Raw genomic sequence first — 13,916 nt, 5'->3', positions numbered from 1 at the left:
GGTGTACATGTGTTTATGCCATGGCATGCTTGGAAAGGTGTATAACTTTTCAGGCATCAGTTCCTGCCATCACGTAGGTCCTAGGGACCAAACTCAAACTCAGATCATCAGGCCTACTGGCAAATGGCTTTACTCACTGAGTCATCTGGCCATTATATTTTGTAATTCTGCGCATTGAATCCGGGTTTTGTGTATGCAAAGCAAGTGTTCTTTGACTTGCTTTTGTTTTGATTTTAATTCCTTTCTTTCTGAGATAGTCTTGATATGTTGGCCAGTCTGGTCTCTAACTTCTGGACTTTGTCATGGAATTGCACATCCTGATCAGATTTTAATTTCAATATTATCTTTCTTTTATCTTTTTTCACCCTTTTGATTGCTGTGGTTTAGATGTCTATTGCATTTTCTGTGTATTTTCAATATTGATTTCTCTGTATTGTATTAGTATGTATTATGGTATGATTATTGTATTAATATTTAAGACTCAATTATGTTAGCATAATGTTTACATTTTTTTCATTAAGTTAACATGGACCTTTTTTTCCCCCCAACAGCTCTATAGTGTCAACCCTCCTTGCTCTTATGGATGGATTAGATAATAGAGGTGAAATTGTTGTTATTGGTGCTACAAATAGACTTGACTCTATAGATCCTGCACTCAGGAGACCTGGTCGTTTTGACAGAGAATTTCTTTTCAACCTGCCTGATCAAAGGGTAAAAGTGGTTTTATTTTATTTTTTGTTTTGTGTGTGTGTATACACAATATACACATGCATATATGCATGGATACACACACACACAAACTTTGTAACTCCATTAGAAAATATATACTTTGAAGGTTATATTTTCATTGTTAATTTTTTGCTTTTGGGCTATCTTAGTTAATACTTAAAAAAATAAAATCCCGTGTTACATTCCTTGTTAATGCTGCCTATATATCCCTAGCATTTTAGGGCTGAGACATAAGACATGCCTGGTGCCTGTGGAGGCCAGAATCGGGTACTGGATTCCCTGAAACTGAAATAACAGGTGGTTATAAGTCACTGTGTAGGTGCTGGGATCTGAACCTGGGTCCTCAGAAGTAGCGGTGTGCCATCTCTTCTGCCACCCCTCCCCAAAAATATGTCCATAAATATCCTGTGCCAAAATTTTTATACTTAACATATGAATTCTAGCGAATTAAATGCAGTAAATGTTATTTATAATATTTGTAGTATTTCAAGAATGTTCCTTTAATACAGAATTCTATGTTGTCATTCATTGTAGAAAATGTTACTTATTATGTTATAAAGTTTTTTCCTTCTTAATTGTACTTTAAATTTTTATTATTAGTCTTGATTTGTTTCTTTTTCTTTTGGTTTTCTGAGACAGAATTTTTCTGTCTAGCTTTTGAGCCTGTCCTAGAACTCATTCTGTAAACCAGGCTGGCCTTGAATTCACAGAGATCCACTTGCCTTGCCTCCCGAGTGCTGTGATTAAAGGCATGTGCCACCACTGCCAGTATTCAATTTGTTTCTTAAATCTCCATGAGAACTCATGAGTGGAGATAATTGTGTATTAATGTATATTATTGTATGTGAATTGTCTGTTTTACGCACTTAGATGTAGATAGATACCTTGGTAATTAGCACTATAGAAAAGCAAAGGGTACCCTTTTTGTAGAATAGTTTGATACCTCAGTTTGACATCTGTCTGCATAACCACCTGTCATTGTTTTTCTTTTTTTGAGACAGGTTTCCCTGTGCAGCCCTGACTGTTCTGGAACTTACTCTGTATACCAGGCTGGCCTTAAACTCAAGAGTTCCACCTGTCTCTGCCTCTCAAGTACTTGGGGCATAAAGTTGTGTGCTACCACTGCCTGGTCACAAGCTAATTTAAAGACTTTAAAATGGTACCAGGTTTACCTTTGTCAGAACAGCATATATAGCCCTCTAACTTTCTTTAAAAATATTTTAATTTATTCTTTGAGAATTTCATACTTCCATACAATATGTTTGTTCATATTCACCCACCATTTTCTGCCTTCAGATTGTCCCAGATTCTCACATCCTGGCGATCCATTCTCCCAATTTCATGTTCTCTCAGGCCCCTCTTACATGACTTAGTGCTGCCCCATACACAAAATAAATGGATTTAGGGTCATCCACTGGAATATGGGCAACCTACCAAGAAAAATTATTTTCCCTCCATCATCAGCTACCAATTGTTCCTCAGCTAGGGTGTGGCTTTATGCAGTGCTGTTCTATCCTTACTGCAGTTTTGACTGGCTGGATCTTTTGCAGGTCCTGTGAGTGTGATAGCTTTATCATGTCAGTAAATAGCATTTCACAGCACTCGGCCTGTCATCCTTACATTTTTTCCACTCCTCCTCCTCCTCCTCCTCCTCCTCCTCCTCCTCCTCACCTCCTCTTCCTCTTTCACCTCCTCTCCTCCTCCTCCTCTTCTTCTTCTCTTCTTCTTCTTCCTATTTTATTTACATGTGAGTGTGAATGCCTGTATGTCTGTGTGAGTATAGATGTCAGATCTCCTGGAATTGGAATTACTGACGGTTGTGATCCACCATATGGGTCTGGGAATTGAACCTAGTTCCTCTAGAAGAGCAGCCAGTGTTCTTAACCCCTGAGCTATTTGCCAGCCCCTCTCCCCTTCTCTGATGTTTCCTGAACCTTGGGGTGGGGTTGGGGGCGGATTTAGTCTCACTTTCATGGCCCAGGTTCAGCTGCCAGGAATGTGTCAGTGCTTAGAGGCGGACTTAATTGTAAGTTATAGGGCCAAAGTACTTCGGTACGTCTGCTTTGATATAGACAAGTATTAGTTTGAAACATCTAAAAACAGGCTAAACACAGATTTTGACCCTACCAGTATAGGGGAAATAAAATGACTCTAAAAGTTTTCCTATTGTATAACATTTGTATGCACACCCCTACCTACCCTATAATAATAATAATAATATTTAAAAAATATGGTAGGAAAGTAAAAACTTTGTTTTAAATTTTCATCACACGTTAGTGATTTACTTACTGTTTTATGCCACCACTAAAGTTTCTTTATCTCTTAGAACGTTATCTGTTTTAAACTTGTGAAACAGGGACAAAAATTTTAGTTTTTATAACTCATGGGTTGACGCGAATGTTAAGGTGTTTAAGTGTCTTTTAAAACAAACAACAGCTTGGTGTGGGGCTGCAGTCAGAATTTGTTGTAGCTAATACACGAGAAGTCAGTGCTGTCTTATGCCACTGTACTCTTCTTCTTAGGCCAGAAAACACATCTTACAGATCCACACCAGGGACTGGAATCCAAAGCTGTCTGATGCTTTTTTAGGAGAATTGGCAGAAAAATGTGTTGGTGAGTGCTCCTATTTGAATTCTGATTGTCATTGCTTGTTCTGCTCAGCACCCCTTCCCCTGATTTTGAAATGTGAATTACAGTTATGTCTTTAACTGTGTGACAGATGGCTCTGCATTCATATTCAGAAATTATAGAAATATTTCACTTTAAAATTTGAACACTTCTTAGTTGAATTTTTTATCAGGTGTTTGAACAAAGCTTAGTAGTGACATGGCTTCCATGGAATGCTGACTATCCTACCTACATAGTGCTACTGTGTCTCCTTTTAGACATTATCCCGTCCTAGAAATTTTACCCGCAGAAATAAACCTAAGAGAAAAAAGGACCATGTAGATGGCAGGGCTGCACTCTCCTATGCTTTCATGGACAGGATGAATGGGCTCAGAAATAGCCCTGTGATCTAGAAAGAAGTTGGGTGGGAGGATTTGTCAAAATATTTACTGGCATTCGCCAGTATTGCCTCAAATATAAAACTTTTCAATTTAATTTGAATTTATCAGAGTGGAAAACCTCACCCACAGAGTAAATAAGCTTTACTGTCCTAAAAGAATGAGAGCGTTATAAGCACAGGAGATGGAACTCACATCTTTCTTACTAATTAGGTTCGAAATAAGAGATCAGTAGTAAGTAGCTGAATATACACAAAGGAAATTTCCCTTCTTCCTGGCACAAGAGCATGCACCAAACCTGGTTCATGTTTTCCTTTCAGACTCTGAAAAATATAAAAAACAAATAAACAAGCAAAAACTACCTGTCTCCATGAACATTTTAAGCATTATGAAGAAATCCCTCAAATAAATTCACTAATAACATCTACTGGGAAAACTTTAAAGTTACCAAAACCTAAAGAACATCTTAGTTAAAAAAAAAAAACCATTGTGATCCACTATCAAATAAATAATTAAAACTTAAATAGAACATTAGTCCATTCAGTTAGCTACATCCGAATTATCCTCTTCATCCACAGGGACTTCCATCTCCGAAGCAGCATCCCTCAGCTTTTGAGCCACAAAGACCTCGACATCTTCTGGTGAGGAGAAAACGTAAATCTCTCCAGCACTACTTCAGTTTAAGCTTTGCCTGGTATAAGAGAGCATGCGCCAAACCCATTTCATGTAAATTTGGCTTGATCTTTGCAAAGCCTTGTGCTGCTTTATGGGAGAGGGTGGTACTTGGTTAAAAACAAAACAAAAACCAGTCTTTCCCCTTTTGAGAGATTTATCCCCCTCTACTTTATCATATTATGGTATTAGAGTTCAGATCAGACTGGGGAAATTTTGTAATTTTTTTTTTCTGTGAATCTATCGCAGAATGATCCTTAACTGAAGTATGCATAAGTCTTCAGGAAGTTAGAAATCCCTGAGAGAAGCTATTGTAAAATCCCTATTTCTTACCTTCCATTTGAGATGACACACTGCAGTTTAATCCTTCAGCCTAAATATTAGAATCTTAGTTTCCATTTGCTTCCAAAAGTCAATCAGTACTCCTCACTTTTCCAAGTAATCTATTTTAGCTTGTATTTGATCTTTAAAAATTGTTTATGATATAATTTCTTACTGGACTGAAAAATTTCTCCTGCCTTTCCCCTTTCCATGGGGTGGCAGTATAGTATGTAAATTTGTGTATTAGCTTCCTGGAGAGTGACTTAAAAATCCACTGTAATTAAATGACTATGTGTTCACTTTTGGCATTTATTTCAGTTAAGAAACCAGTTCATGTTAAAAATAGTCAAATGCAGGTCTTAAAGTAGGAATAGAATAATAATAAATATTAAATTAATTTTGAATATTAGTTTATATACCCCAAATGTGTTTTAACATGTATGGTTCAGCTCAGTAAAATCTATGCCTAACCAAAGATTTTGAAGTCTTGATGAATATCTGTAAGGATAGTTGGCCTTTTATAGACTATGGGTTTGGTAACTTTTACCTTGAAATAACATGGTGGTTTTTACATGTATATCAGGTATGTTTTTTAAGTAGTAAAGAAGAAAAAGATGATATCAAGAATGTTTTCACAAGTGATAGGAACTTATAACTAGTAAAATGATTAACTATTTTTTATTTATTTTCAATGAGAGGCTTAAAACAAAGAAATCATGTTTATAAAATAATCTGTATTGTGGGCCTACATTTTGTTTAAAATTGTTTAGGAAAGCCTCAGCCAGGTGATAGTGGTGAATGCCTTTAATTCCAGCATTTGGGAGGCAAAGGCAGGTGGATTTCTGTGATTTCAAGGCCAGCCTGGGCTACAGAGTGAGTTGCAGGATAGCCAGAGCTGTTACACAGAGAAACGCTGTCTCAAAATACCATTAAAAGAAAAAGAAAAAGAAAGAAAGAAAGACAGACTTTGACCCTTCTTCAGTCTTCAGAAAAAATGGAACTTGATAGTAATACAAATGAATCGTTTTCCTTCGCTTCTACCTATTTGTGTTCAGTAGAGCATTGCTTAACAGTGGTGAAGTCTGGGTTATGGGAAGGGATGCTTCTGTTTTACAAATCAACTTTTAACTCTTAGAAGGTTGTAGTATACTTCCGGCCTCATCTGTTTTCTAAACCAGAACACTGGAGAGAACAAATATGCGCTATGAATGCAGCAGGAAAAGAGCCTATCTAGGAGGCCTCTGTTTATCCAGAGCCCAGGAATTTTAGCCATGATTCTTAGTGTTTGATTCTTCTGTATTTGAATCTAGTGAAGCATGTGTTAGGTGAGTGGTTCTAAACATTTTCCAAAATATAGACTTAAAATTTTAAGCCCTCAGAGACTGTAATTCACTGTTGTGGGGCCTGAGAGTTTGTATTTATGTTTCCATTTTGTTCATTCTGATGATTTTTTAAGTTGAGAACCATAGAAGTCTGTAACACTTTCTCACAAGCAAATGTAAAAAAAATATTTCTCATCTTTCTTGGTTTATTGGTTGTGATAAACTACTGAAAATTTACTTTAGATAATGTTATTGTTAATAAACTCATTTATGTGAACTAGATTAGGAGAGAATGAATAGTATATTGCTGTTGTATATAATTAGCATGATATTATGGCAGCCACAAAATGTTAGATTTTTGGAGAATTTTTGGCTAATTCTATAGTTGCTGTTTCATCTCACTGGCCTCTGAGCTTTCACTGTTAACTTGAGCCTCTTTGTAAAGAGAACCTCTGCATGTTCTTTAACTGTGTAGATGTTTATAAGAAACAGAAATGTGGTTGTTCTTATTTGACGATGGTAGTTTATTTATTTTTTTTTACAAAATTCACTTATTTGTGTTTATTTTCCTCTTTTTAAATTGATGCAAATATTTTCTATTCATTTTGTTATAAGAGTGTAACAATTGTATGTCGAAGAAAAATATATTTTAAAGATTTACTAATGGAGAAATAGTGCCTGAGTTTAGGGCACAATGCTCTAACGTTTTCAAATGCCTCCCCCTGCTGGCCTGACCGATAAATGTGACCAAGTGAAACTTAATTTAATTGCTGATAGGAAAAGCCAGTTTGTGGCTAATCTGAAGGATCCTCCCTCTCTCCCTTTCTGTTTTTCTCTTTTGCAACGGGGCCTTTAGCAGATCATTTTTTTTGTAAAGTATATGTTTATTAGGATTAAATGGATGTATGATGATAGTTAGTGTGGGAAAACTGGAAAGCTTTTTCTTTAATCCTAATTCCTTTAGCCTGTGGAGCTGGTGGGTGGATTACAGTGCTGTGAGTAGCTGAATGTTAACTGCTATTACACTGTAATTATGAATTAGAGTGAATTATGAGGTTTTGAAGCCTCTGTTTATACATACCTTTGTACCATTTTTTCATGTATTTAGGAATTAGTAATGTTAGAAAAAATAAGCCAGGAGTGGTGACACATTCCTGTAATCCCAGGTACTTGGGAGGCCAGAGCAGGAGAATCACAAGTCTCAGCTTAAGGCTAGCTGGACAATTTAGTGAGGTCTCATCTCAAACTAAAATCAAAGAAGGATTAAGGATGTGTTCAGTAATATAGGTTAAAGTACTGACTAAGAATAGTGATGAAAGATTGAAATGAAATTGTAATTATTTGAAAGCTTGTGCTGAAGAAAGCTGTATATTATAGTCAGCAGTTTTTGACACATAATATAGGACTTTTTATATTAATATTATTAATTTATATTTTCTTTAAATTTAAATACTTAAGAACATTTTCAGATTTAAGTACTTAGCCCTTATGTGAACATTTTTATCAGATAATTTTAAAGTGTTAATTTTACTAATAAAGTACTGTGTAATTGCTAATTTGTGTCATTATTTTAGAACGAGGTATACGCATTAGCAAACTGTAATGGTACTTAGAACTTAACTTTGTTGCTTTTCTTCTTCTGTGCATTAGGCTACTGTGGAGCTGACATCAAGGCCCTGTGTACTGAAGCTGCCCTGATTGCCCTTCGGAGGCGGTACCCTCAAATCTATGCTAGTAGTCATAAACTGCAGCTGGATGTTTCCTCGATAGTGCTCAGTGCCCAAGACTTTTACCATGCAATGCAGAACATTGTGCCTGCTTCCCAACGTGCTGTGATGTCTTCAGGACAGGCACTGTCCCCGATTATAAGGCCATTACTAGAAAGAAGCTTCAGCAACATCTTAGCAGTTCTGCAAAAAGTATTTCCTCATGCAGAAATTAGCCAGAGCGACAGGAAAGAAGGTACTGTAAACTACTGTTTATATTGTGAAAATAAGAAAAAAGTGTCCTCATAAGATTAGTTAGAACTTTATTTCAGTAATCACTGTTTCATAACTCGCATTTTGCCTGTATATGGTGGTTGCCCTAAATGTTTCTTCACTAGAGATACTTTTACCTCTATCGATGCTCAGACCAAATGGGCGACCCTGTCCTCAGATTGTCTCCTCAGACTGCAGGATTGATCCTCAGACTGCAAATGTCTCCACCAAACCTCAGGCTGCAATGAGCTCCTGTTTCCTCCCATCTTACATTCCTCTATCCCAACCATATCACTTCTTTCTCCACCTCCCTAGTGCTATGATGAAAAGTGTAGGCTCCCAAGTGCTGGGATCACCTTTCTGTGAGCTCTGTTTTCTATTGTAGACTGAATCAATTTCTTGTAGCCCAGGGTGGCCTTGAACTAACAGAGATCTGTCTGCCTCTGTCATCTAAGTCATGGGATTAAAGGTATGTGACACCACTGCCTAGCCTCTAGTGGCTTAGTATGTACTCTGATCTTCAGGCAAGCTTTATTTGTTAAAACATAAGTAAAATATCACTACAAACCTGATTGTCCATGGTTTTAAATTTTTAAGCTTCAAAATTAATTAGATTTTTGACCTGAGATTAAATCAGAGCACCTTTTTAAACAGTCACCTATTTTCATGGGGGGAATAAAAGAAATTTATGCTGGGGATGTAAGTCAATGAGAAGCATGCTTGTCTAGCTTGCTTGAAGTCCTGATTTAGTTCTCTGTTTTTTGTAAATTGTACATAGTAGTGTACACCTGTAATCCCACTACCGGAGAGGTGGAGGAAGCAAGATCAGAAGTTTGAGGTCATTTGGAGGGTCAGGCCAGCATTATTACATGAAACCTTGTCTCAAAGGAAATGAAAAAGGAAGAAAGAAATTTAGGTTTATGTTGAAATCAAGTAAGATCTATTAAATTTGAAGGGGAAGTAGTAGTTTTATTTGTTTGTTTGTTTGTTTGTTTAAGACAGGGTCTTACTATGTAACCCCAACTGACCTAGGACTCACTGTGTAAAGGTGTGTTCCTGGTATGAAATAATGTATTTTGATGATTTTATTTTTAAGCATGTGTTTGTATGTGGGTACATACACTTGAAGGCAGGTGCCTACAGAGGCCAGAGCTGTTGGATCTCCATGGAGCCCAAGTTACAGGCAGTTGTGAGCTGCTTGATATGGGTGCTGGGAACTAAATTTAGGTCCTCTGCAAGATCAGTATGCAGTATGCATTTTCTTTTTAAAGATTTATTTTTATAGAGGCTGTATAGCAGGCTTTCTTGGACTACCAGCCCCCCAAGACACAGGAACTTATTAATTATGAAAGCTTGGCCTATAGCTTAGGCTTGTTTCACTAGCTCTTATAACTTAACCCATTTCTATTCATCTGTATGTTGCGCCATGTCTTGTAGCTTTTACCTCTCCTCCTGCATGTCCTGTTCCCTCTTCGTCTGACTGGCAACTCTACCTTTCTTCCCAGATCTCTCTCTGCCTAGATATTGGCCATTTAACTTTTTATTAAACCAATCACAGTGACGTATCTTTACACAATACAATCAAATACCTCATATCATGACTGGAGATGGTGGCTCAGAAAGGTTAAGATCAGTGACTGTTTTTCTTGAGGTAATGAGTTCAGTTCCCAGCAACCACATGGTGGCTCACAGCCATCTATAATGAGATCTTGTGTCCTCTTCAGGCATGCAAGCATATGTGCAGGCAGAACACTGCATATATAATAAATAAATTTATAATAAATCAATCTTAAAAAAGATCTATTTTAGCGGAATGGTGGTGGTGCACACCTCTAATCCAAGCTCTCGGAAGGCAGAGGCAGGTGGATCTCTGTGAGTTCGAGGCCAGCCTGGGCTACAAGAGCTAGTTCCAGGAGAGGCTCCAAAGCTACAGAGAAACCTTGTGTTGGAAAAAAAATATTTTTTTTATATGTATGTTTATCTGTCTGTGTGAGTATATGTTATATGGAGCCCAGAAGAAGTCATTGGATCCTCTGGTGCTAGAATACGAGTGGTTGTTAGCTACTTGACAGATGGGTGCTAGGAACTAACTCTGGTCCTAAGTATTCCTAACTGCTGAACCATCTTTCCAGCTCCCCCAATTTTTCTTTTTTCTTTCTTTCTTATTTATTTTTAAGAAAGGGTTTAAGTAAGTAACCTTTGCTGGCCTGGAACTTGCCATATAGGCTAACCTTGCCTCAAATTCCCAGAGATCCATCTGCCTCTTCATCCCAAGTGCTAGGATGAAAGTACTCTCCCCACCCTAATGTCATCTTAATTAGGCAAGTGTTTGCTTGAAACATGATGTCATTTCAAAAGTACAGGTCAGTTTGCTATTGTTGCTTTTGTAAGAGCTGGCCTTTGCTCAGCTGCCTTATTACCTGAACAGGATATGAAATAGATTGGTTTTGTCCAAATTGAACTCACAGGAGGGGTTTTATGAGGGCACCATTTCTTTCCTAGACTATTAAATCAGCTAAGTCTCCCAAATTACAGCTTTTAGTAAATGTGACTAATTTATCACGGCGATTGAATCATGTTACGTGTATTTATAAGTTATTAAAATGCTACAGATTCATCAGTTTGCCCAATTAATCTGTATTTTCGCTAGATAATATATTAGCTGATGCCACTTGATTTTTAATCTCATTTTCTTTAGCTTTTGCATTGTTACTACACAAATTTATAAGATTCAATTCTTGTGCTTTTTCTTTTGACAGATATAGAAACTCTAATTTTAGATGATAGTGAAGATGAGAATACTTTATCAATTTTTGAGATGAATTGTCACTCAGGATCACCAAAGAAACCATCACCAGCTGCTGCTATAACTAAACCTTATCTTCACTTTACAATGTGAGTATATTAAATTTCTTTTAGTTTAGAATGACTTTTTTGCCTTATGTTTAGAACCCAGTGCAGTTTATTGAAGGGTTTTTCTTTGTCTACACATAATTCTGGAAAGTGTGTGTGTGTGTGTGTGTGTGTGTGTGTGTGTAATTACATTTCTAGTCAGCTAATGTTCATTTTTCCCAAGAAAAAGAATGTTATATACTAGTTTGTATATTTAAAAAAAAGGTAGTGTGTTTTTTTTTTTTTGGTGGGGGGTTGTGGTAGGGAAGGATTATTATTACCTTTGAAAATCAACTATTGTCCCTCATTAAGAAATATTTACCACCACCCATGGTGCTTCAATTTTTGATAAGTTTCAGGTGAGTATTTAGAGATTCCAAAGCTACTAAAGACATTTTGAATTAGAAATCGCTCATTAATTAAACAAATAACATTTTTTTGACAGAGCATTAGTTTTAATTTTCTTTTTCTACTTGCTTTTATCTTTTTACTGTCTGTGTATAGCAACTTTTGTTGTACACTATAATAAACATTTTTCATGCAATGTAATTTTAAATTAAGACAAAATAATTTTCAAATACTAAATTATGACTACTTCTATTTACATAATTAATTCCATAGTTAAAGGTCACTGAAGTTCCATTCAGGTAAGTCTTGGCCCTGTGTTCAGGAGACTATGTTATGTGTCCTATTGTTTTTCTCTCTTTTCTTCCTTCCTTTCTTTCTTTTCTTTTTTTTCTTGAGATATAGTCTCTCTTTGTATCTTAGGCTAGCCTAGAACTCATATTGTAGTTAGTCCAGGCTTACCTTAAACTAGTGGTAATTACAATATGAGGATCTGAGCTTGAATCCCTAACACCCAAATTAAAGAAAAAAAAAAAACTTCAGATGTGACTGTATACCTGTACACCTGGCATTAAAAGGAAACAAGCAGATTCTGAGAGCTTGCTGGCTTCAGGCCTGGCTGAAATGGCCAGCTTTCAGTTTGGTAAGAAGCCCTGTTTGAAGGCCATAGGTAGAAAGTAGTAAAAGAAGGAAGGTACCTCTGACATTTTCCTCTGGCCTTGCGTGCTCATGCCCACACACCTCACATACACCAACAAATATGTATTTAAAAATAGAAAAAAAAAGAATTTGCATTGTCTTTGTCTTAGGCCATAATTTTTTTTGGGGGGGGGATTTCGAGACAGGGTTTCTCTGTAGCTTTGGGGCTTTTCCTGGAACTAGCTCTTGTATAGCAGGTTGGCCTCCAACTTACAAAGATCCGCCTGCCTCTGCTTCTGAGTACTGGAATTAAAGGCGTGCACCACCACCGCTCAGCCATATATATTTTTTTTTAATGCTGTGAAATGAAGCCCTGAATACCCTGTATTTAGAAACTTAAAATCCATCTTTATTACATTTTTAAAAGATCATTCATTCATTCATTCATTCATTCATTTATTTATTATGTTTAGACTGTTCTGTGTGTTTGTTTATTTGCAGGCCAGACCAGACCAGACCAGAAGAGGGCACCAGATCTCATTATAGATAGTTGTGGGCCATGTTCAGAATATGTAATTTTTAAATAATTTTTGTGTCTACAGGTCACCATATCATCAGCCAACCTCTTACAGGCCTCGTTTGTTGCTGTCTGGAGAACGAGGTTCAGGTCAGACTTCTCACCTTGCTCCAGCACTTCTGCATACACTAGAAAGGTTCTCTGTCCATCGACTCGACCTCCCAGCACTTTACTCAGTCAGTGCCAAAACACCTGAGGAATCATGTGCACAGGTAGGTTTGTCTGGCCACTGTGCACATAGTGTGTAAGCCAAAGATTGTTCAGAGGATAGTGAATATTAACTTTTCATTAATTATTCATTAATATCCTTATGTTAGTACGGTATGTAATACTTTAAAAATGAGTTCATTTTTTTCTATGATACTTCCTTATTGAAAATGTAATATCTTGTAGAAAGGAAAGAAAAGCATTTCTCTCCTTTTTGGATCCTTTTTTCAATGTTGAGTCTTCAGAGACATTTTAGATTGTCTTTACTTAGAGCCTCATCATAGGAATTGGAATAATGTTTTGTTGAGGTGCCAAAAAAATTGATTTATAAGAATAGTGATCATAATTCAACTGTGGATGTTTATATTTGTAGTTTAGTGTTTTTCTTACTTGATTTTTAACTCTTCCGAAGTTCTTATGGCTTCTGAAGCAGTATTCTAAGTGGAGCTATTTATATTTGCTGCAGTTTTTTTTTTTTTTTTTTTTTTGGATTTTTCGAGACAGGGTTTCTCCGTAGTTTTTGGTTCCTGTCCTGGAACTAACTCTTGTAGACCAGGCTGGCCTCGAACTCACAGAGATCCGCCCTGCCTCTGCCTCCCGAGTGCTGGGATTAAAGGCGTGCGCCACCACCGCCCGGCTGCAGTTTTTAAATATTGCCAAAAATACAATGCAAATAGTATCATTCTGGAACTAGAGAGGAGTGAGGGAAATAAATTTTGGGGCTAAGTGGGACCATGTTGTAACCATTTCTGTATCTCTGCAGAGTGTCTACATATTGGGAGATCATTAGAATTTTCCCCTTTTCTCTTTTTTTTTTCTTTCCATTTTCATGTCTGTTTGTGCGTTTGTGTCTGCATGTTTGTGGGCATGATTATGGATACAAGTGCACCTGGAGTCCTGAGATTGATGTTTGGATATGTCCTGGGTAGTACTTCACTGTTACTCATTGAGCTAAGATCTCTCAACCAGACCCAGAGATTGCCACTGTAGATAATCTTAGTAGCTAATTTGCTTTGGAGGTCCCTTGTCTCTGCCCCCTGAGGCTAATACTAAAGGTAGGCTATCATGCCCACCCAGCATTTGCATGGGGTCTGGTGATCTGAACTTGAGTTCTTGGCTTATTTGGCAAACACTTGACTACAGAGCCAACTCTCCAACCTTATTTTTGAACCGTTGCTCAGACTGCCATGGAACTTCTGATCTCAGGTGTCTGATAGCATGCTAACCA

General features: G+C 37.0%; 1 protein-coding gene across 4 annotated transcripts in view; it reads left to right on the top strand.

Annotated features, from left to right (window-relative positions):
• The window catches only part of Atad2b (ATPase family AAA domain containing 2B), a 151,030-nt gene that overhangs the window by 59,521 nt on the left and 77,593 nt on the right, over window positions 1-13,916 (top strand). For all 4 annotated transcript variants that reach the window (XM_041642944.1, XM_041642936.1, XM_041642947.1 and 1 more), the window contains exons 14-18: window positions 552-711; window positions 3,252-3,342; window positions 7,700-8,011; window positions 10,788-10,923; window positions 12,507-12,693. In XM_041642944.1, the coding sequence (XP_041498878.1) occupies window positions 552-711; window positions 3,252-3,342; window positions 7,700-8,011; window positions 10,788-10,923; window positions 12,507-12,693 (886 nt within the window). The remainder of the gene's footprint in view (window positions 1-551; window positions 712-3,251; window positions 3,343-7,699; window positions 8,012-10,787; window positions 10,924-12,506; window positions 12,694-13,916) is intronic.

This window comes from Microtus oregoni, unplaced genomic scaffold (assembly GCF_018167655.1).
Source record: "Microtus oregoni isolate MIOR12 unplaced genomic scaffold, Mior012 000002F_ref0000024, whole genome shotgun sequence".
Classification (NCBI taxonomy): Eukaryota; Metazoa; Chordata; class Mammalia; order Rodentia; family Cricetidae; genus Microtus; species Microtus oregoni.
Note: the sequence above shows the minus strand (reverse complement) of the source record. Positions and strands in the feature narration are given on the sequence as shown.